The 22,940-nt window shown below is 44.7% G+C and overlaps 1 protein-coding gene across 5 annotated transcripts in view; it reads left to right on the top strand.

The window, feature by feature from the left end:
• Window positions 1–21,379, top strand: part of CRYL1 (crystallin lambda 1) — an 84,038-nt gene extending 62,659 nt beyond the window's left edge. For all 5 annotated transcript variants that reach the window (XM_037890855.2, XM_007059125.4, XM_037890861.2 and 2 more), the window contains 3 exons: window positions 3,635–3,740; window positions 16,618–16,724; window positions 19,433–21,379. In XM_037890855.2, the coding sequence (XP_037746783.1) occupies window positions 3,635–3,740; window positions 16,618–16,724; window positions 19,433–19,546 (327 nt within the window). In that variant the 3' untranslated portion in view covers window positions 19,547–21,379. The remainder of the gene's footprint in view (window positions 1–3,634; window positions 3,741–16,617; window positions 16,725–19,432) is intronic.
• The last annotated feature ends 1,561 nt before the right edge of the window (window positions 21,380–22,940 follow it).

Raw genomic sequence — 22,940 nt, 5'->3', positions numbered from 1 at the left:
CAGCTGAGCCCACTTCACTAGGGTAATGTGAAACCTCAGCTAAAGGAATCTGTCATGCATCTAGCTGGAAGGCCATCTACTTCTCTTATTAACATTTTGACTGGACGAGACAGTGTCTTCAGATTCAGCGAGCCATAAAGTTTGTGGAAGATATGGACTGAGAGCAGAATTGTAGTTTAATGGTTTTGAGTGTGTTGCTCTTCATATCTCAGCATTGTGAAACTGGTGGGTCTATAGTAGCAGAGAGACTAATTTATTTCTTATTTGAAAATGATCTTACAGTGATTCAGAGCTATTGTGAGAATCCTGCCTGACTCTGGAGACCTGTGTTCAGTTCGCAGGTCTGCCGCAGACTTCCTGTGTGACCTTGGACAAGTCACTTCATTGTACCTCAGTTCCCTGTCTATAAAATGGAGATCACACTTCTTCCACCATTGTCTGTCCTGTCTAATTAGACTGCAAGCTTTTCAGGGCCTAGCAGAGAAGGGACCTGTTGTTAGCTGGGGCATCTAGGCATTACTGTAAAACAAATAATTGTATGACCTTTTCCTTGATATACAGGGTGATGTTAATAATAACAAGCCACATGCAACAATGAATCAGCTGAATGCTACATCCTCTAACAGGATCAACACCTGCTAACCAATTGAGATTTAACATTAAGACCTTTAAAGAGCTCCTTTTAAGGCTGTGGTGCTGAAATCTCCATTTCTTTGTACTCGGTGAGGATGTGCTCATCAAGTAAGGCTTCTGGTGTCATTAGCTTGTCAGTTCTTTGCTTTTCATGGTTGTGTACTTACCCAGTCTTGTAGATGATGTGAGAGGTAAAGCATCCTGCTGTTATATCTTTATGGGGTTTGCAATGAAGTTCTTGTTTCTGGACCTCAGTTCGCGATTGAATCATAGCATTCAGCGAAAGGACAGGTGGAACCCTCATGTTGGGCCTCATCCTGACAGACACTGAGTGCCCTTAACTCCCACTGAAAGCAGTGGGATTTGAGGGCGCTCACAGGCTCAGGCTTTATAGGAGGGAGTAGTAAAAAGGAATTCCTTCCATCAACCAAACCTTGTCAGCCACGGAAAAGAGGTAGGCCACCAGGAGGGGAGGAGAATAGCATCCCTTTCCCCTCAAACAGCAAGAAGGGAGAGGAAGAGGTAGAAGAAGCCTGACAACTCTTCTACCTTCCCAGCAGCCAGGAGAATAAATTGTTAGGTGTCCACTGGGGCGAAGTGGGAGGGCTTGATGGAATGGGGTAGAACATGGTCTTAGTTCAGTCTTAGCTTTCTAATCTGAGAGAGGGCAAGAAACATCCATATAAAGGAAACATTATTTTCAGGAAAAGATTTGAGGCGCTGTAACCTGTAGAAAAGAAATGATGTGCCTGTCCCAACTGGTTATGAGGTGTGATGGCTTCTTTGTAAGTGTACCCCAGGGGTGTGACTGCTGTGCTGAGCTTTCAACAAGAAGGTTCTCCATTTCACAGACTCAGTGTCCTGCCAGATCTGAGACTTGAGGTTGGCAGTGAACTCGAGAACCCAGGCAGTTTGAGGCTGAGCAAAGTTCCATACATGATGTAGCCAGTTTCCAGTTAAATGAGTGACACCTGCATTGTCTAGCTTTAATCATCGTTTTCCCAGCTAATTCCTTGGAATGGTTTCAGGGACAATGAGAAACCTGCCCTCTCTCTCAAAATGATTATTTTGCAGTAAGAGCCAGGAACTGGGGGGACAAATGCGAGAGAATAAAAGAGGGGCATGAACACTAGCTGAGATTCCTGCATTCAAAAGTTCTGCTGCAGTATATGGATTTTGATAAAATAATCTCTTGATTTGGTTCTGTCAATGATCTTATGCTCAGCAATACTATGTCCTTTGCTCCCTACCTTCTGAGAAAAGCACATAATGACTAAAATTAATTAAAATTTGTAATATGCAGATGTAGTAAATAAATAATAGAAAGTGGTCTGACAAGTTAGTGAATGTGCTTCCCCGACTACTGTATGTCCTGAGAGATCTCCCAGTTACTGTTCCTCAGTTTTATTTTAGGAAAACGCAACAAAATTTTTACAATATTTCTCTGGGGGTGGGGGGCCAAAACTTGCTTTGTGTAGATTGTAACTCCCAATCTCATCTGGATCATTATCATACAGTCTATATCTTTAGCCAGGCAGCCTGGTGGCTCCAGACGGAATAGAACAGACCTTTCCCTGGCTGCTGCTGGAACAGGAGCTGGTCCATCCCCTCCCACTCACAGGAATACTGGGTTCAGTGTGTTAATGTTTTGTTTGTAAAATGTCCCCTACGGTATTGGCTACCATTCCAGTCACTCCAACAACATTACAACCTACCTGGTCCAGCTGCATGGCATTGCCTGCATCTTAAGCATCTCTTGAAGGATATATTTGGTCCTGATGCCCTGGGAGCACGAGAAACTCCAGAATTGTTGTTGTGGAGAGAGCTCCATAGGGTCAGCCAACCAGCTATAGCCTGTTACAACTTCCTGGTCCAAAAGAACTTCCCTAATTTAGATTGTCTGTTCCAGGCCTGGAACGAAGATTTGTGTATATCTTGAACCCTAGCCAATGTGGAGCTGTCTTGCAATACATTAATAACTCTACTATTGCTCTGTGATGAAGGTTGATCCATCAGAAGATTATATTTTGTTCACATTGGCCCTTGGATAGCTTACAGTGCCTGGGCATTGTCAGAACAAACTGCTGCTGGAGATGTGGGTCTCTCAGAGCCACACTGGCTCATCGTATCCTGGGACTGTCCCAGGATACAATCTTTTTGACTAGAAGTAGGCAGGAGGATGAAGAGATAATGGATAGCCCCTTAAAAACTAATTCCCAGAATTGTGTTCTGGGATATATCCCATCATCTTGGAAACTCTCCAACTCATGGAAAGCTTGGTTCTCTAGAGCACTGCTTGTAACCAAATAACTCATGTTGCTTAGGTGGAAGAGCAGACTGCCTCCTGCGATAGAAGCATGGCTCAGCGACTTGGTTGTCCTGACAGCTAAAGAGTGGGCAACGTTCTGGAGAAGAGGAACTTTAGACAAATTTGAAAAGATTTGGTCTGACTTCTTAGAAAATTTTGATGAATCCCTAGTGGATGGAAACTGAGATGTTGCTTTTTTTTCCCATTCCTGCCTCCTTCCCTTCCTTCCTTTCCTTTTCTATTCCTTTACTTCTTGTGGTTTTGGGGTCTTCCCTTATTTTTGGGGTGGGGTGTTGGGGAAGAGAATAAATAAAATATGAATACACTTAAACAGAACTTCCAAGCAATTTCATATTTCTTTCTGGTTATTTCCCCCTTAAAAATAAATACTGTCCTAAGCAACCCCTGGGATCACAGAAGAGACTCATTTGTTTAGATTTGCAAAGAATATAATTTGGTGCTAAAACATGACAATCATATGCAAAAAACCCACCTCTTAAATTAGCTAATACGTATAAATGCTAAACAACAATAAGTCCTGTTATAAGAGAGATGTGTCTGGGGATCTGTTTTTCTATTTGGTAGTATTTTCTATTTTGCTATAACAGATTATATTCTAAATAAAGAAACTAAGTGAAATTCTATAAAATTCTGTGCACTTTGAGATTTTTCTGTCCCTCTTTTGCCACTTAGGAAGGAGTAGTATCTCCTGCTGATCTAGACCTTGTGATGTCTGATGGATTGGGAATGCGGTATGCATTTATAGGGCCGCTTGAAACGATGCATCTCAATGCAGAAGGTATGCAATTTTTATCCCTTAAGACTTAAATATAATACTTTTCAAGGCAAGGATTTTTTGCATAAAGCTTTGCTAATATTGTCTTAACAGTTCAGACCAGTGTAAAATTGACTGTAAATGTCTTTTCTCTTTTCATAATAAGGTAGGTCTCAAGTCTTGAAATCATATGAAAGCTTTCACAGTTTCAGGGTAACTGCACCTGTATTCCCCCTTCCATGTCCCTTGAGGGCAACACTTGAAGATTTCTGGCTCCCAGTCATCACCTTTCTTTGACAGAGACCTGCGTCTCTCTCCCTCCTGACTGGGGTTTTTAGGCTGCATAGCTCCCCTGGATTTATATGTGATCCTCAACAAGCCAGGCTGCCTAAACAAGCCAGTGCCTGCTTTCTTTAAGAAGGCTATAACCAGTGTATTTTCTGCAGTTATAAATTATCACACAGTTTCTAAGCAAGTACATTTATTCTTGAGGTAATAGCATTACAGAGAAAACATATAAACACCAATAATAAAAACTGATAAAAGTTCCTATGTACATGTTAACAGATTACCAGAGGTCACCCATCAATCTTATGCAAGTCAATTCCTTCCAATCCTTCCACAAGGATTACCCCCACCCCAATCCTGCTTGGCCATTTGCTAGATCAGAAAGAAGGCCCTGAGTCAGTTTAAACTCAGGCTGTTTATCTAAAAGTCCTTTTTATGTCTGTTGGTCTCTGGAGAATGTGGTTTGAACTGGTATATGCCTTTGCTCGCCAGGAGGTGGTACCTCTCGAGGACGCTACACCTGGCTGATTTGCCTTAATTGGTACCCACTGTTTATTTCCTGGATGAGCTGTGGTAGCTGCGCTCCCCACTGGAGCAGAACACAATCATACATAAATCATCCATTTAAAACAATGAACCCCAATGATATGTCTCATCTTCCCCCAGGGAGGTTACATTCAATCCCGGCTGACATAATACATAAATGTAACACAATATGGGCTTTCAAGGATATTGCAGGAGATTGCCATATCTGTCACAGAAGGGGTGGATATTGAGAAACTCTTTGTCTGAGTCTAGATTAAGTTTCTGTTTTTTAACTCTCAGTAATTTAGGCTGAGTTACTAATTTTTGTCCCAATCCCTTGGAAACATTCTCCTACATGTAATTTAGCCCGGTTTTAGGGCCAGCAGCGGAAGAACAAGTCAGAAAAGTTCACCAGAGGCTGAGGTGCAAATACAAGATCACTCTCTTCGGGTGTGTGCAGGGGTTCTAGGTTCATTCACATTGATACCAATTTGATAAATGTGTCTAGGTGCTGTGAGTACAATAAGTGTTATATGCAATGCCCTAAGCCACTGCAGTTGATCAATTAACAATACCACTTGATGTTTCTCACATGTTTTAAAGATATTGTGTTAGTCATAGTCATAGATATTAAGGTCAGAAGGGGCCACCAGATCATCTAGTCTGACCTCCTGTATGTCACAGGCCACCAACACCACCCATCACCTGCACACTAAACCCAACAACCGAAATTAGGCCACAGTATTACAGCCCACAGGAGACTAGACTATTACATGCCACAGGCAGAGAATAGGAGGGACTGAGGTGCCCCAGTGCCTGAAGCCCCTGCAGTGGAAGGGAAATGGTTAAGTGAGATATACCCAGATAATCCTGTCAGATGATCCACACCCACATGCTTCACAGAAGGGTGAAAACCGTTGAAGTCACTGCCAATCTGACCTGAGGGAAAATTTCTTCCTGACCCCACATGTGGTTATCAGTTAGACCTTGACAATGTGAACAAGAACCAGCCAGCTATGCACCTGAGAAAGAGAGAATCCCCTGGCCCACCCCACCCCACCTAGTGTCCAATCTGCAGCCAGGACCATCCTCGATGCTTTAGAAGATTTTACAAAATAAACCTCCCAGAATACTCTGGGGGAATCCCTTCCTGACACCTGCAGGTGGAGGCTGAAGCCCTGAAGCATGAGCTTGCTTAGCCAAAATACAGATTTAAAATACCTTTAGAATTTTGTTAATTTTATTAACCACAGTAAAATGAACAAAAAATGGTAAATGACAGAAAATAAAGGTGGTTACAAAATTTTAAAGAATTGTTAACACAAAATGTGACCATATCAAGAAATAAAAATCAAATCACTGCAAACCAAGAATATATATGAAATATAATCACACAGTAGTGAAATAATCACAGAATGTAATGGCATAGTTATAAATTTTATCCTAAGTCTATATCTTCAGTTAGTCACGGAATGGAAACTTGTCTTACATCTCTACTCTCTGAATAAGCAATTTTGGTACCAATATGGAATTATGGATCCTCAATGTAGATCCTTCAATTTGCCAGTCCAGTTGCATACCAATCAACATAAACACCACTTAAAGTGTCTAGTGTTGTGTACTCTTGCGAAGTTGCATCTCCACTCTGGAGAGCAAGGTCCATTCTAGATATTTTCATTTTTCATCTGCTGATTTCTTGCGGTTTTTCCATCCTCTTCAGGGTTTATAACTCAGCATATAAATCACATAGATATTTTCTCTCTGCTTGGTACAGCAGACAGGTAATGAAATGGCAAGGCACAGAAACTGTGTGCTTCTTTATCTGTTACATCTTTGTTAACTTTTCCTTTCAGTCATGCAATTAAGATCACTTGTGCCTGTGTTTCTCAACTGGGTTTGGTTTCAGAGGGGTAACTGTGTTAGTCTGCACCAGTAAAAACAATGAGGAGTCGTTGTGGCACCTTAGAGACTAACAAATTTATTTGGGCATAAGCTTTCGTGGGATATAACCCACTTCATCAGATGTATGGAGTGGAAAATACAGTATTCCTTCTTACTGTATTTTCCACTCCATGCATCTGATGAGGTGGGTGTTATCCCACGAAAGCTTATGCCCAAATAAATTTGTTAGTCTCTAAGGTGCCACAACGACTCCTTGTTGTTTCAGCTGGGTTTGTGTTTCCAGTTGACAAGTGTCTGTGAGTATTCAGTGCCTTGCATAATGACAGGTTTCAGAGTAGCAGCCGTGTTAGTCTGTATTCGCAAAAAGAAAAGGAGTACTTGTGGCACCTTAGCCCTGGTCTACACTAGGACTTTAGGTTGAATTTAGCAGCTTTAAATCGATGTAAACCTGCACCTGTCCACATGATGAAGCCCTTTATTTCGACTTAAAGGGCTCTTAAAATCGATTTCCTTACTCCACCCCTGACGAGTGGATTAGCGCTTAAATCGGCCTTGCCGGGTCGAATTTGGGGTACTGTGGACGCAATTCGACGGTATTGGCCTCCGGAAGCTATCCCAGAGTGCTCCATTGTGACCGCTCTGGACAGCACTCTCAACTCAGATGCACTGGCCAGGTAGACAGGAAAAGAACGCGAACTTTTGAATCTCATTTCCTGTTTGGCCAGCGTGGCAAGCTGCAGGTGACCATGCAGAGCTCATCAGCAGAGGTGACCATGCAGAGCTCATCGGCAGAGGTGACCATGATGGAGTCCCAGAATCGCAAAAGAGCTCCAACATGGACTGAACGGGAGGTACGGGATCTGATCGCTGTATGGGGAGAGAAATCCGTGCTATCAGAACTCCGTTCCAGTTTTCGAAATGCCAAAACCTTTGTCAAAATCTCCCAGGGCATGAAGGACAGAGGCCATAACAGGGATCCGAAGCAGTGCCACGTGAAACTTAAGGAGCTGAGGCAAGCCTACCAGAAAACCAGAGAGGCGAACGGCTGCTCCCGGTCAGAGCCCCAAACATGCCGCTTCTATGATGAGCTGCATGCCATTTTAGGGGGTTCAGCCACCACTACCCCAGCTATGTTGTTTGACTCCTTCAATGGAGATGGAGGCAACACGGAAGCAGGTTTTGGGGACGAAGAAGATGATGATGATGATGAGGTTCTAGATAGCTCACAGCAAGCAAGCGGAGAAACCGGTTTTCCCGACAGCCAGGAACTGTTTCTCACCCTGGACCTGGAGCCAGTACCCCCCGAACCCACTCAAGGCTGCCTCCTGGACCCGGCAGGCGGAGAAGGGACCTCCGGTGAGTGTACCTTTTAAAATACTATACATGGTTTAAAAGCAAGCATGTTTAATGATTAATTTGCCCTGGCATTCTCGGCTCTCCTGGATGTACTCCCAAAGCCTTTGCAAAAGGTTTCTGGGGAGGGCAACCTTATTGCGTCCTCCATGGTAGGACACTTTACCACTCCAGGCCAGTAACACGTACTCGGGAATCATTGTACAACAAAGCATTGCAGTGTATGTTTGCTGGCGTTCAAACAACATCCGTTCTTTATCTCTCTGTGTTATCCTCAGGAGAGTGAGATATCATTCATGGTCACCTGATTGAAATAGGGTGCTTTTCTTCAGGGGACACTCAGAGGTGCCCGTTCCTGCTGGGCTGTTTGCCTGTGGCTGAACAGAAATGTTCCCCGCTGTTAGCCACGGGGAGGGGAGAGTGTTGAGGGGGTAGCCACGCGGTGGGGGGAGGCAAAATGCGACCTTGTAACGAAAGCACATGTGCTATGTATGTAATGTTAACAGCAAGGTTTACCCTGAAAGAGTGTAGCCACTGTTTTATAAAATGTGTCTTTTTAAATACCGCTGTCCCTTTTTTTTTCTCCACCAGCTGCATGTGTTTCAATGATCACAGGATCTTCTCCTTCCCAGAGGCTAGTGAAGATTAGAAAGAAAAAAAAACGCACTCGTGATGAAATGTTCTCTGAGCTCATGCTGTCCTCCCACACTGACAGAGCACAGACGAATGCGTGGAGGCAAATAATGTCAGAGTGCAGGAAAGCACAGAATGACCAGGAGGAGAGGTGGCGGGCTGAAGAGAGTAAGTGGTGGGCTGAAGAGAGTAAGTGGCGGGCTGAAGACAGGGCTGAAGCTCAAATGTGGTGGCAGCGTGATGAGAGGAGGCAGGATTCAATGCTGAGGCTGCTGGAGGATCAAACCAGTATGCTCCAGTGTATGGTTGAGCTGCAGCAAAGGCAGCTGGAGCACAGACTGCCACTACAGCCCCTGTGTAACCAGCCGCCCTCCTCCCCAAGTTCCATAGCCTCCACACCCAGACGCCCAAGAACGCAGTGGGGGGGCCTCAGGCCAACCAGCCACTCCACCACAGAGGATTGCCCAAAAAACAGAAGGCTGGCATTCCATAAATTTTAAAGTTGTAAACTTTTAAAGTGCTGTGTGGCATTTTCCTTCCCTCCTCCACCACCCCTCCTGGGCTACCTTGGTAGTCATCCCCCTATTTGTGTGATGAATGAATAAAGAATGCATGAATGTGAAGCAACAATGACTTTATTGCCTCTGCAAGCGGTGATCGAAGGGAGGAGGGGAGGGTGGTTAGCTTACAGGGAAGTAGAGTGAACCAAGGGGCGGGGGGTTTCATCAAGGAGAAACAAACAGAACTTTCACACCGTAGCCTGGCCAGTCATGAAACTGGTTTTCAAAGCTTCTCTGATGCGTACCGCGCCCTCCTGTGCTCTTCTAACCGCCCTGGTGTCTGGCTGCGCATAACCAGCAGCCAGGCGATTTGCCTCAACCTCCCACCCCGCCATAAACGTCTCCCCCTTACTCTCACAGATATTGTGGAGCGCACAGCAAGCAGTAATAACAGTGGGAATATTGGTTTCGCTGAGGTCTAAGCGAATCAGTAAACTGCGCCACCGCGCCTTTAAACGTCCAAATGCACATTCTACCACCATTCTGCACTTGCTCAGCCTGTAGTTGAACAGCTCCTGACTACTGTCCTGGCTGCCTGTGTACGGCTTCATGAGCCATGGCATTAAGGGGTAGGCTGGGTCCCCAAGGATAACTATAGGCATTTCAACATCCCCAGCAGTTATTTTCTGGTCTGGGAATAAAGTCCCTTCCTGCAGCTTTTGAAACAGACCAGAGTTCCTGAAGATGCGAGCGTCATGTACCTTTCCCGGCCATCCCACGTTGATGTTGGTGAAACGTCCCTTGTGATCCACCAGAGCTTGCAGCACTATTGAAAAGTACCCCTTGTGGTTTATGTACTCGCCGGCTTGGTGCTCCGGTGCCAAGATAGGGATATGGGTTCCGTCTATGGCCCCATCACAGTTAGGGAATCCCATTGCAGCAAAGCCATCCACTATGACCTGCACATTTCCCAGGGTCACTACCCTTGATATCAGCAGATCTTTGATTGCGTGGGCTACTTGCATCACAGCAGCCCCCACAGTAGATTTGCCCACTCCAAATTGATTCCCAACTGACCGGTTGCTGTCTGGCGTTGCAAGCTTCCACAGGGCTATCGCCACTCGCTTCTCAACTGTGAGGGCTGCTCTCATCTTGGTATTCATGCGCTTCAGGGCAGGGGAAAGCAAGTCACAAAGTTCCATGAAAGTGCCCTTACGCATGCGAAAGTTTCGCAGCCACTGGGAATCGTCCCAGACCTGCAACACTATGCGGTCCCACCAGTCTGTGCTTGTTTCCCGAGCCCAGAATCGGCGTTCCACAGTGTGAACCTGCCCAATTAGCACCATGATGCATGCATTGGCAGGGCCCATGCTTTCAGAGAAATCTGTGTCCAGATCACTCACGTGACCGTGCTGACGTCGCCTCCTCGCCCCGTATCGCTCTGCCAGGTTCTGGTGCTGCATATACTGCTGGATAATGCGTGTGGTGTTTAATGTGCTCCTAATTGCCAAAGTGAGCTGAGCGGCCTCCATGCTTGCCTTGGTATGGCGTCCGCACAGAAAAAAGGTGCGGAATGATTGTCTGCTGTTGCTCTGACGGAGGGAGGGGCGACTGATGACACGGCTTACAGGGTTGGCTTCAGGGAGCTAAAATCAACAAAGGGGGTGGCTTTACATCAAGGAGTATTTCAGGCAGGACTTCACGGAGGGTTCCAATAAGAAATGGTGCACCTAAGTTATTGTTCTTATTGGAACAAGGAGGTTAGTCTGGCCTCTGATTGTTACATGGCTAGATTTATCTTGCTGCACCTTCTCTGTGAGTGACTGCAGTGTGACTTAGAGGAATGAGTCCCCTAGACGGGGGAGGAGGGGAAGCAAATGAGTACAAAACAAATCTGGTCTATTTCTTGTTTTGATCCACTCCATCTATCTTTTACATCTTTGGCTGGCAGCAGACGGTGCAGAAGGACTGCATGCCATCCACATCTCAGGGCTGCTCGGCAGAAGATGGTACAATAGGACTGCTAGCCATCCTCATCTCTTGCCTGCCCGGCAGAAGATGATGCAATAGCACTGCTAGCAATCCGTATCACCTACCTGCTCACCATAAGATGGTTCAATAGGACTGACTGCAGGACTAAAGAAAATGACCTGATCAAGTCACTCCAAATTTAGTCCCTGCGCCCATGTCTGCCCAGGCGCTCCTGGCCAACGTGGCCAGGAGCACCTCGGACATGACGATAATGGCTACCAGTCCTATTGCACCGTCTGCTGCCACAAGGCAATGGGTTGCTGCTACTGTGTAGCAATGCAGTACCACGTCTGCCAGCACCCAGGAGACATACGGTGACAGTGAGCTGAGCTGGCTCCATGCTTGCAGTGGTATGGCGTCTGCACAGGTAACTCAGGAAAAAAGGCGTGAAACGATTATCTGCCCTAGCTTTCACGGAGGGAGGGAGGGAACAGGGGCCTGACGATATGTACCCAGAACCACCCGCGACAATGTTTTAGCCCCATCAGGCATTGGGATCTCAACCCAGAAGTCCAATGGGCAGCAGAGACTGCGGGAACTGTGGGATAGCTACCCACAGTGCAACGCTCCGGAAGTCGACTCTAGCCTCGGTACTGTGGAAGCACTCCGCTGAGTTAATGCACTTAATGCACTTAGAGCATTTTCTGTGGGGACACACACACTCGAATATATAAAACTGATTTCTAGAAAAACGACTTCTATAAATTCGACCTAATTTCGTAGTGTAGACATACCCTTAGAGACTAACAAATTTATTTGAGCATAAGCTTTTGTGAGCTACAGCTCACTTAAAAAAAAAGTGGCAATTCTTCAACAAAAAAACATTAAAAACAGACTCCAACGAGAGACTGTTGAATTGGAATTAATTTGCAAACTGGACACAATTAACTTAGGCTTGAATAGAGGCTGGGAGTGGGTCATTACACAAAGTAAAACTATTTCCCCATGTTTATTCCCCCCACCTCCACCCCCCACTGTTTCTCAGACGTTCTTGTCAACTGATGGAAATGGCCCACATTGATTATCACTACAAAAGGTTTCCCCTCCCCCCCGCTGGTTGCTTGGTTCCTTTCATCATCTGGAGTGTTGATCTGCTCCCAGTCCTGCTGATGCAGGCTGGGAGTGCAAAGAATCTGCTTATATAGGATCAAGCAGACAGTGCTGCCACTGATTGCTCTCATCAGAGAGGATTTAATAGCGTCGTTTGCTGGATGCCATGCCTCATTGCAACCAATGGACATCAGCTTCAATTCTGTATCAGCTTTCTCCTTGCTCTTCCAACACTGCTTTAGATAGTGTGAGAACTAGCTGTGTTAGGTCCCTCTTCCTTCCCCAGGATAGATCTCCTGGACCTACAGCACTAGCTTCATCTTCCAATTTGCAACAAATGGGGAGAGGGTGAGGTGTAGGTGAACTCTCCCTTCCTCTTACCAGTCTCCCTAGCCCAGCAGATCCCACCAACCCAACAACAGCTGCCTGCAGCCAGCCAGCCAGCATCTCTCTTCAGCCAGAAATCCACCCTAGCAGCCTGTCTGATGCCTAGCCTTGCTTCAGGTCAGTAAGCAAAGAGGGAATCAACATAGGATTTGGGAGGTGAGATACAGGAAGAATTAGTGAGGATAAAAATGGAATTCTTTGGGAGGGGCGTGAAGGATGAAATTTTGGATGTGGGGAGAGAGGGATTTATTTTGGAAGTGGAGGAAGTGATAGTCTTCTCTTTTGGGAGAGGAGAACCTGACTCATAAGGATACTCCTGGAGGACAGCGTTGGTTTGGTTGTGGGAAGAATACCTGAAGGTCTTCCTACAAACCACCCACCTGCAAATGCTCCAACCCCCTAACCTCCCTTACTCTGTCTCTTATTTTCTTTTCCCCCATTTTTGCAAATTGACTGACCAAAGGCTATTACCTAGATCACTTTACCTTATTATTCAAGCAAGAGATTTGAACATACAGTACTGTGCCAATAGTCTTGAATACAGAACAAAATGCCTATCTCAAGTCACTAATGGCATTGAGACAGAAACTTGAGAACTGAATGGGAACAGACAGAAAGGAAGTCCATAAAAACAAGGGAAGTACTATGGACATTCAACTTAACATGATGATGGTGAATGTTGATTTCAGATCCAATAAGTTCCTTACCGCTGAGTTGGTTATTTTAAGATTTGGCATGGTACCACCTCACAGAAATGCCATCAACCCTTTACCTGGCAATAAACATCAATATCGTACTTTAGAATCTTTTCTCATTTATCTATCACAGTATTATTTTAATACACACAATACCTCCTTGTATGTGTAATGAGCTATCTGTTAATCTTTTGACGTTTGTCCAGACTCTGTAAGATTATATGTTTGTTTTTAAGCTTTCAGAGTTACTTCAATCTCTGTGAAAAATCAGCTGTCAAACAAGAGAATAAGTGGTCATAAATATAATTTTTAAATGCTTAAATCTGTAAAAAGGGTATGGGGGGATATGGGCTCTTCTGATTTCAGTTGTTTCAGTGTAGTTACTCCAAATTTATACTAGTGAAATGCAAAACCAAAATCAGAATCTGGCCCTAACTCTAGCACAGTGGTTTCCAAACTGTTTACTAAGGTGACACACCAACTGCATTTTCTCTCTTTTGGGGGGACCAGCCATTACTCCTGCCAGCCCCCGCCACCCCCTATATCCTGCTCCCCACACTGCTGCTTGCTGCGTGAGAGCATGTGGGAGTTCTTCTGGGGCATGAACAGGCTGGTGACTGATCTGCTTGCTGGCCCAGCTGCTTCCGCCCACGCTGCTGCTGCCCTTGCCTGGCTCCAATTCTCCGCACTGCTGCCCATTGCCCAGGGGAAGTCAGAGCAGGATCCAGGCAGCAGCAAGCAGACAGTCAGCATCCTCTCCCTGTCCCACCTGTGCCCAAAGGTGCTTCCTCCATGTTGCTGGTGCTGCCACCCAGACCCCGCTCCCCATAGTGCTATCTGCTGCCCAGGGGATGTAAGAGTAGTGGGATAGGGGGCTGCAGAGGGCAGCTCCAGGACATGCGTGACCAACCAAGACCCTTCCTGCAACCTACTGGTGGGTCGGGACCCATCATTTGGGAGGCAATGCTTTAGCACATGTGCTGGGTATTGAGACTACGAGGGACTTCTAAATAGTGTGAGAATAAAAATAATAATATGCAGTTTTAGGATTATGTGCTGTCCACCATCCACTGTGGGGATTTCCACTTCTATCAGCAGGAGTTGGATAGAGATTAAGAGCAGCACATGGCCTCAACTTTATGGTGAAACTTATGATTTTTCTACCACTAGTGGGCATTCTTGCTCATTTTAGAAATCTCTCCAAGATGGGTAGGGTTGTGGTGAACAGGGTGTGAAATGTAAAAAGCACTAAATATCAAAATGAAAAAGAAACATCAAACAATGATCCAGAGTCACTTTCTTTGCTGAGCTTCATAAAATATAGCTGGGTGTGGCTTTTATATACTCAGCTATAGTTGAAATATATGCTTGTTATTAATACATTTCACTCAACAGTGTAGATGATTTGTATTGTCCTGCCCACTGGTTTAGTGGTGAAGTGTTTTGTGCTACCATGTAGGGAACTAGTTTTCATCAAGTTCTAGATGGTTGCAAAAGGTGAGAGTTTCCCAAACTTAATATGATCCACTCGAGAGTGAGCAAGAACTTTTGTGCCTCTATTATGGCAGTGCCTAATGAATGATTTGAGTACTAATTTATCTGATCATGCCATGAAATATCCTCTCATCGGCCAATCATTTATTTCTCACTTTAGTAGGATCAGTAAAGCTGAAAAGTTCTGTTTAGGCTCTCCTGAAATGGAATTTTTCTTAAAATCCCTTTCTGCAAAAAGTTTCATGTTTTTAATGTTTCATCTCTTTTTGGGATTAAACTTTTTCTTAAAAACATGAAAAGTGTGGAAAGGTGTCCCCCTTTTCAGCCAGCTCTATTTGTGACCCTTAGTCATGGTGCTGTGTTGACTGTAGATTCCACGCTTCTTTGGGCAGGAACCAGGTTTATACATATTTTTGTGAAACATCTCATTTTGGGGTGACTGAAGAAAAAAGTACAAGTCTTTACATTGTTTTAAAGATCTGTGTCAGACATTCCTTTCCCAGACACTCCTTCCTCAATCCTGCATCAGCTCCACCTTCACCGTAGATATCCAGGTTTACACCACACTAGCTCCTTGGGTTTTCATGAACTGAGTACAAGAGGACACATGAGTCTCTCCACTGTGAGTCAACACTCGCCTGTTTGTGTCCGGGGAAAGGGAGCAAACTGATCTGCCAGTAGTGGACACCCTTTGGTAAAGTGCCTTCATGAGGCAGGCAGTATAGGGTTGACCTTAACTAACTACCTCGAGGTAGAAATTACAGTGCCTTAGCTCTCTCGATGTACGATCCTAGTGAAGACATCTTGTTAGCTATCTCAGTGTAAAAATAGTCCTTTCTTTGCAGTGAAAATTGAAAACATAGCCTATGTGACTTGCCCAGCATTATATAGGAACTTAGTGAGAGTGGCTGGGATAGCATCCAGTTCTCCTGGGTGGCTTTCAACAGTCTTAACCATGAGACCATCCTTTCTGTCTTTGTCCAGTGTCACTGTTTCCCAACCCCTCTCCCTAGTGGCAGTGTCTCTCTATCCCATGGCTCCTTTCCATGCTTTGTCCCAATCTACCGAGAAACCGCACCCAACTCATAGGCGCCAACTTCTCCTGGCGCCAGTGGGTGCTCGTGCCCTCCCCCTAGCCCCGGCCCCACCCCGACTCCACCCCTGTCCCGCCCCCATTCCAACCCCGTCCCCAAAGTCCCTGCCCCAACTCTGCCCCCTCCCTGCCCCTGTTGGACTCCTTCCCCAAATCCCTGCCCTGGCCCCGCCTCTTCCCCGCTTCCTCCCCTGAGTGTGCTGTGTTCCCCCTCTTCCCCCCATCCCTCCCACAGCTTGTTACGCCGCGAAATAGCTGTTTCGCAGCAGCAAGTGCTGGGAGGAGAAGCGGGGAAGGCGCGCTCAGGGGAGGAGGTGAGGTGAGCTGGGGCAGGGAGCTGCCGGTGGCTGCAGAGCACCCACCAATTTTTCCCTGTGGATGCTCCAGCCCCAGAGCACCCACGGAGTCGGCGCCTATGCCCCAACTTACTCCTGAAACTCCAGCTTTGCAAATTACATTGTAGAAATCTACAAGCTACTGGTAACCAATTCAACTGCAACAGCAAAGATTGTACAGCAGTTCTCTCCTGTCATCTTCACCACATACGTACCTGTCAACTTCTGTAGCAAATGACGCCGGGGTCCTACAAGCAACAGCCTCATTCCCTGTGAAAACTTGAGTCATTCCCAGAGCACCATTTCTCCTGTGCACTGAATGAGGCAGGGATCCCTTGGAAAAGAATAAATAAAAATGCATAAGTGGGGGTGAATGAAAGTTGCACAGGCAATCCTAAATCTGACATTTCCTAACTTTGGAGGACTCAACTTTGCAAATTTAAGTGTTTTTTTTAAACATGGTGTGTGTGTGTGTATATGTATATACTACTAGTGCTGAAAGTACTTCATATCTATCCAGACAGTCCTTAAGCACAAAGTTTTATATTATTGAAACAAACTGTAGGAATTTCTATTTTGGAACAGACCAAATACATTTTTTCACTCCTGTTTTAGGAATGACAAATTATTGTGAAAGATACCGTGAAGGAATGATACATGTTCTGAACACCTTTGGGCCAGTACCAGATTTTTCAGGTGAAATTGAGCAGCAAATCAGCCAGGTGAGTGTACAAGACTGGATTGATGTGATGTCATAAGGACAATCAAAATAACAAATGTTGGCTTTAATTTCTTTGAAGTGATCACTTGTTTGAGTGACTCTTCGAAGTGCCTCTGATCTGTATTTCACAGTGGGGGTATACACTTGGACTGATTGAAAATGCTAAAATAGAATTGATATAACATAAATCCCATTGCAAAGCGTTTTGAGATCTATGGATGAAAAATCATAGAAATGTAGGACTAGAAGGGACCTAGATAAGTCATCTGGTCTAGCCCCCTGCACTGAGGCAGGACTAAGTATTATCTCTGGACCATCCCTCACAGGCGTTTGTCTAATATGCTCTTAAAAACCTCCAATAATGGAGATCCTAGAACCTCTCTAGATAATTTGTTCCAGTGCTTATAGAATCATAGAATATCAGGGTTGGAAGGGACCTCAGGAGGTCATCTCGTCCAACTCACTGCTCAAAGCAGGACCAATCCCAGCCAGGGCTTTGTCAAGCCTGACCTTCAAAATATCTAAGGAAGGCGATTCCACCACCCTGACATGCTTGACTACCCTGATATGCTTACCCTTAAGTACTATCTAAGAGCTACGTAGCATTATTATAAGCTTTTCACTATGCCTTGGAAGAACTCTGAGAGCTAGTGTAGATGCATCTCACAGTGTTCATAGATAATTACTGGTTGTACACAACAGTAAGAGATCTGCTTTCTGTAGCTTTTGTTCCCGTCTATCTGTTCTGATGAGCTGAACTTGGAGGTCTGATTGTTGGCATACCTATGTGACAAGTTATGAATAATATTTGATAACAGTTTCTTGTTTTTATTCTTTTATTTATATATTCTACTAACTAAAACTCTAATCTGCCAAGCATTTAGACACATGGCTAACTTGATTACTCACATGCTTAAAGTTAAGCACCTCCTTATGTGCATTGCTGGATTGGGGCACACGGTTGTTTATCTTGCATCTGAGTTCATCACCAGTGTGATTTCAAATATATAATCACCGCATGGGTTTATTGCTGAATCAAAATAAATCAGGAAACAACAATAGATAGCAAATTATGCCTTTCCATCTATCATCCTTCTTAATGCCTCTATAAATGAAAGCATAAAAACAGAGTTTTATGATCTTCTCAGAGTGCTATATTCCCATTTGGCCTCAGGCTGATTCTTTCTCCTTTTTCCTTGGGCTTCATCAAAGACATGGACAAAACTAGGCTTACAAGGAACCTTCCCCAATGGCAAAACATTAAACACTTTTTATGCTGCTTTCTGCCCCCCATGTTGCTCTAGAATAACTGCAACTTGTGAATTATTATTCCTGGCAACAACAGTGCTGCAAATGACTTGGGCCCGAGTTTTATCCGGCTTCTGTTATATTGCTAATTGTTTATCTTTTAAATTTCTGAACTATGGGCCGCTCCTTTTGGCAAAGATGGCATTGGGTCTGTCTCTGTACTTTCGGAAATACTTCCCTCTCTAAGAGCACATCAGTCAGTAACATGCAGCTGGCACGAGCTTATTACCTACTGTTGCTCTTCTTGCAGTGATCCATTTAACATATAGCTCTTCAGGTCCTTAATCCTTGCACTCAAACACTAGGGTCCACTTTCCTGCACGTTGTTTTAGGTATTGTTTTTTGCCTCTAGGTGCAGCCTGCCACGTTGTCATGGCTTTTAGCACTGGAAGCCCATTTAATAATTTCAGCCTGCTCCTGACCCCACGCTTGCAAAAAGTGATAGCTTCATTTCTTGGATGTGCCTTACCTTATAATTTTATCTCTCTAAGGCTGCACTCCTAAAAAGTGACACCTTCATAAACGTGGTTTATGAGGAGTAAAAAAAAATCAAGTCTTCAAACTCCTACATGTGTACTTGGATTAGAGCACGTATCTAGCTGCCTAAAAGGCCAAGGCTGGGTCTCCTCCTTCCAAGTTAATAAAAGAGTTTTGTCAGAAGGACTTGACAGCTGCCTCATGGGCAAACCAAGCAGATAGGTTAATGCCAAGTTGCTGCTGATAGACTTACATGGCCTTGTGTGAGAGCTGGTGTATACTAGAATGCTAGATTGACCTAGCTATGCTGCTCAGGGCTGTGAGAAAGTCAAATCCCTGAGAGATGGAGTTAAGATAACCTAAGCCCCAGATGTAGACAGCACTGGGTTACCAGAAGAATTGTTCCATCAACCTCGCTGCTGGCTCTCAGCGAGATGGATTTATAATAGTAATGGAAGAACCTCTTCAATCACCATAAGAAGTGTTTACATTACAACACTGTCACTGTAGCGTTTCTAGTGTAGACACACAATATTAGGCTAGAATGTTCTCCAAACTGCAGTGAAAGGTGAGAGCTCCCACCTTCAAGTACTTCAGGTCTTTCTCACTGTCCACCCTGTCAGATCCTCACTGTCCACCGTAGAGATTAACTAACTTCTAACTAGTGGATTGGACAGCCTGCAAAAAGGAAAAAAGATGAATTAACGGTATCTTCCTTTCCATGAAAAAGAGGCATGTTGGCCTTAAACAGGCAACTAGTGGCCCTTGTGACCCTATTGTCTGTTGTCAACAGAATCAGAACCCGTATGACAATTACCAGCATGGATGTTAATTGGAAGAGGGGAGAAAACCGACAAAAACAATCTTGGTAAGAAATTTCCAACATGCAACAGGAGATTTAATCTTCTATTTTCTTTATTTCAGGCCATGAGTGAAAAAACTCCAGCTGATCCAGAACATCTAAATGCCAGGAGAGCAGGGAGAGATGAATGTCTGATGGGTCTTGCCAAATTGAAAGAACAAATGAAATCCAACTGAGTTGCATCCTCTGTAATACACAAAGGCAAATTATCGGCAGGTCTGCACAAAAGTGGGTGCTTCCATTTCCACAGGCAAAAGTCTGTATTTGCAGAACAGGTGACTCAATATGCAAGCAATGATTTTTGCCCTTGTGCGAATGCAGAGGCTGATTCAAAATGTGATCCATTTGTCATTACATTATTAATTAGTGACAGGAACTGCTTAAGAAACTAATTCATAAAAAAACTTTTTATCTGATTACTCTAAATGCTTTAATACTAGCTTATGCAGATTTGTTGTAGCCCTGTCAGTTCCAGGATATTAGCGAGACAAGGTGAGTGAGTGAGGTAATATCTTTTATTGGGCCAACTTCTGCTGGTGAGAGAAACCTGAAGAAGAGCTCTGTGTAAGCACAAAAAACTTCTCTCGCACCAACAGAAGTTGGCCCAATAAAAGATATTATCTCACATACCTTGTCTCTTTAATACTAGCTAGCATCAACATTATTAATACTGTATAATAGACAGGCAAACAATAGGTTTTAAAATTATACATTTGATAATCTTGCTTGGAGATATGTAGCCTCAGCAGCGCTTGCATTTGCTGGGGTCCAGGAACGGTCAAACATCAGCTGTTTGTCATTATGGGACAAATTCTGCTCTCCATAACCTTCTGGGGGCATGGTGAGCTCTGTCTAATTTGACTGCATTGGGGTGAGAGGAGAATTTGTGGAATGCATACAGGGAACGTCCTTGCACCCCTCCCAGGGAGAATAGGAGAGGGGTCCACTGGTCATTCTCCCCACAGAGTAGGAGCACGTTAGCTTCAGGGGTTGCTGCAACCCAGCTCTGTAGCTGTTCACAATCTTGGTGAGAGAATTACTTTTTCCTTCCCTTCCCCCCTCCCTTAGGCACTTAGATACCATGGTGATAGGCAAGGCATAAGTACCTGAATCGAATAGAGCAGAATCCCTCCCTGCCCCCCAGCTCCTATAGAATTCATCAGAGCCTCACCCAGTTTTTCAGGCTGTGCGCTTGACAGCCCGTGACTTTGCCCTGACCATAGTGAGAAGTTTGATGTCACCAGTGGTTTATTGCTACCTAAAATAAGTGTGTCCCATTTAGGCCCTCTCTAGAAGAGATAAAAAGGTGGTTAGAGTTATTTTTAAATTGTTAGCTAACTTACGAGGCAGTAGGGTCTAGTGGACAGGGCACTGATCCGAGACCTGGGTTCTCTTCCCAACTGTGCCACTGACATGCTGTGTGACCTTGGGCGAGTTACATCTCCTCTCTGTGCCTCTGTGTCGTCTCTCACCCATTGTCCATTTAGACAGTTCATTCTTTGGGGCAGGGACTGTTTCTTGTTATGGGTCTGTATAGTGCCTAGCATGGTAGGGCCCTGATCTTGATTTGAATCTTTGGACACCAGTGTAATATAAATAATAGATAAGAATGATTTGAAACACCACATAGAACTTAATGTAGCCACTGCTTAACATCTTCAAATTCCAGTAGCTGGTCATATTGTAACCTAGGTTACCACATAATGTACAAGGTGTGAAGCAGTGGCTATGCTACGTGGCGCTTCAAATCCTGTTAGCAAATATAATTTTAAAAACACCTTTCTCCCGATTCTAGACAAGGTCATAGGAGGTTTTAATAACTCTTTTTAAATATAAGATTAGTTCCTCTTTGCTATGTGCATGTCCACAGTAACAGTCTCATTATGTCTTAGCTGGTTAGTTGCTCTGCGCTAGCTTGTTTTGAAATCTTTGAAAATCTATCACATCATCAAATATCTGCCTCCATTTCTGTTCTTTGCTTATGAATAAAAGCTTGTAATGAAATATGCTGACTTCCACAAAGGTCCTGTGTGATATTTTACTGGTTACACTCAGAGCCGTAATCACAGTGGGGCAAGTGGGGCAGCCACCAAAGGCACAAAGCTGCGCGGGCGACTCAGGCCGTTGACACCAGCCACAATGGGGCTCGGTGGGGCTAGCTCTGTATGGTGAGGCTTGGGGAGGGAATGCCACCTTCACCTCCTGACTCACCTCAATGGACCACCCATCCTGTCTGGGTTGGGCGGGGGTGCAACTAAAAAATCAGTGGGGCACATGACACTGCGAGTCCCCCAATGCGTCGCCTGGGGGGTGCATATATGGTTGCTCACACTGGGTGCTAAAATGCCTAGTACGGCTCTGGTTACACTGAATGTTGGTTTGAGATGGTGCACTCTGTTAGGGGTGTAAGTGTGCTGATTTAAAATGTTGCTGAGGTCAGTTTGGAATCAAATCATCAAGAAATAATGCACAGTCTCTGAGAAATGGATGCTAGTTACCAAGTATGCACTATTGTCACCTAGTGCAAGTGCGAGGCATTTAATAGCAGTGAGTAACTTCCTGTCAAATTGCCTCATGGAAAGCCTGGGGAAGGAGGGACACTGCAGAACAGTGGCCAAAAAGGGAGATACTATGCTGTAGGATAGAGCTCTGGGGAGTGACGGTATCAGTGTGATTCCAATACCTCTGCCTCCCATCCACTCTGAAAATACCACTCTTCGAGTGTTTGCTCATGTCGATTCCATTCTCAGTATGTGAGTGCCCATGTGCACAGTCGTCAGAAATTTTTTCCTTAGCGGTATCCGTAGGGTTAGTTGTGGCGCCCTCTGGAGCGCTGCGCTCATGCACCGGTATATCAGGCACCGCCAGCCCTACACCCTCTCCATTCCTCCGTTCCGTGACAGTTGCTTGGAGCAAGTGGATAGGGGCTCTTCCCGTCATCCTTTCTCAGTGCCCTGTAAATAGTTTGTTTACAGTTAGTTAGTTAACAAGTTGTTGTTAAGTAGTGTAGTTAGTGAGTTAGAGTCCCAGCAGGGACTTTGCTCTAGGCAGGGCATCCCCCAGTCTCTGGGTTTTAAGCCCTGTTCTGCCTGCAACAAAACTTGCTCTTACTGAATCTTCGCTAGACTTGTTAATCTCCTAAAAGAAATTTCTTTTCTTGGCAAATACTGCTTTAAATTGCCGAACTTTTTCTTCTCGAATTTTTCCAGTGAATGCATCATATTTTTCATGGTGCATCGTGTCGTAGTGCCAATGCACGTTGTACTCCTTGAGAACAGCAATTGTTTGCTGACAAATAAGGCATTGAATTTTATCTTTTACCTCTGTGAAAAAATATAAATTCTCCCATTTGTCTTGGAAAACTCTCTTTTCTTCCATGAGTGTTCTTTTTTTCAAAGAAGTCATTTCCGAGCGGTTTTAATAAAATATAAACACTCAGTAATGCACCTCACTCAAAGGCCAAACCTTCATTTACTTTTAGAATTACTTCTGTTAAAGCCCCCCGCTCTGCCCCTGGCTCTGCCCTCACTCCACCCCTTCCATGAGGCCCCACCCCTGCCCCGCCTCTTC

This window comes from Chelonia mydas, chromosome 1 (assembly GCF_015237465.2).
Source record: "Chelonia mydas isolate rCheMyd1 chromosome 1, rCheMyd1.pri.v2, whole genome shotgun sequence".
NCBI lineage: Eukaryota > Metazoa > Chordata > Testudines > Cheloniidae > Chelonia > Chelonia mydas.
This window is presented reverse-complemented; position numbering and strand designations above follow the sequence as displayed.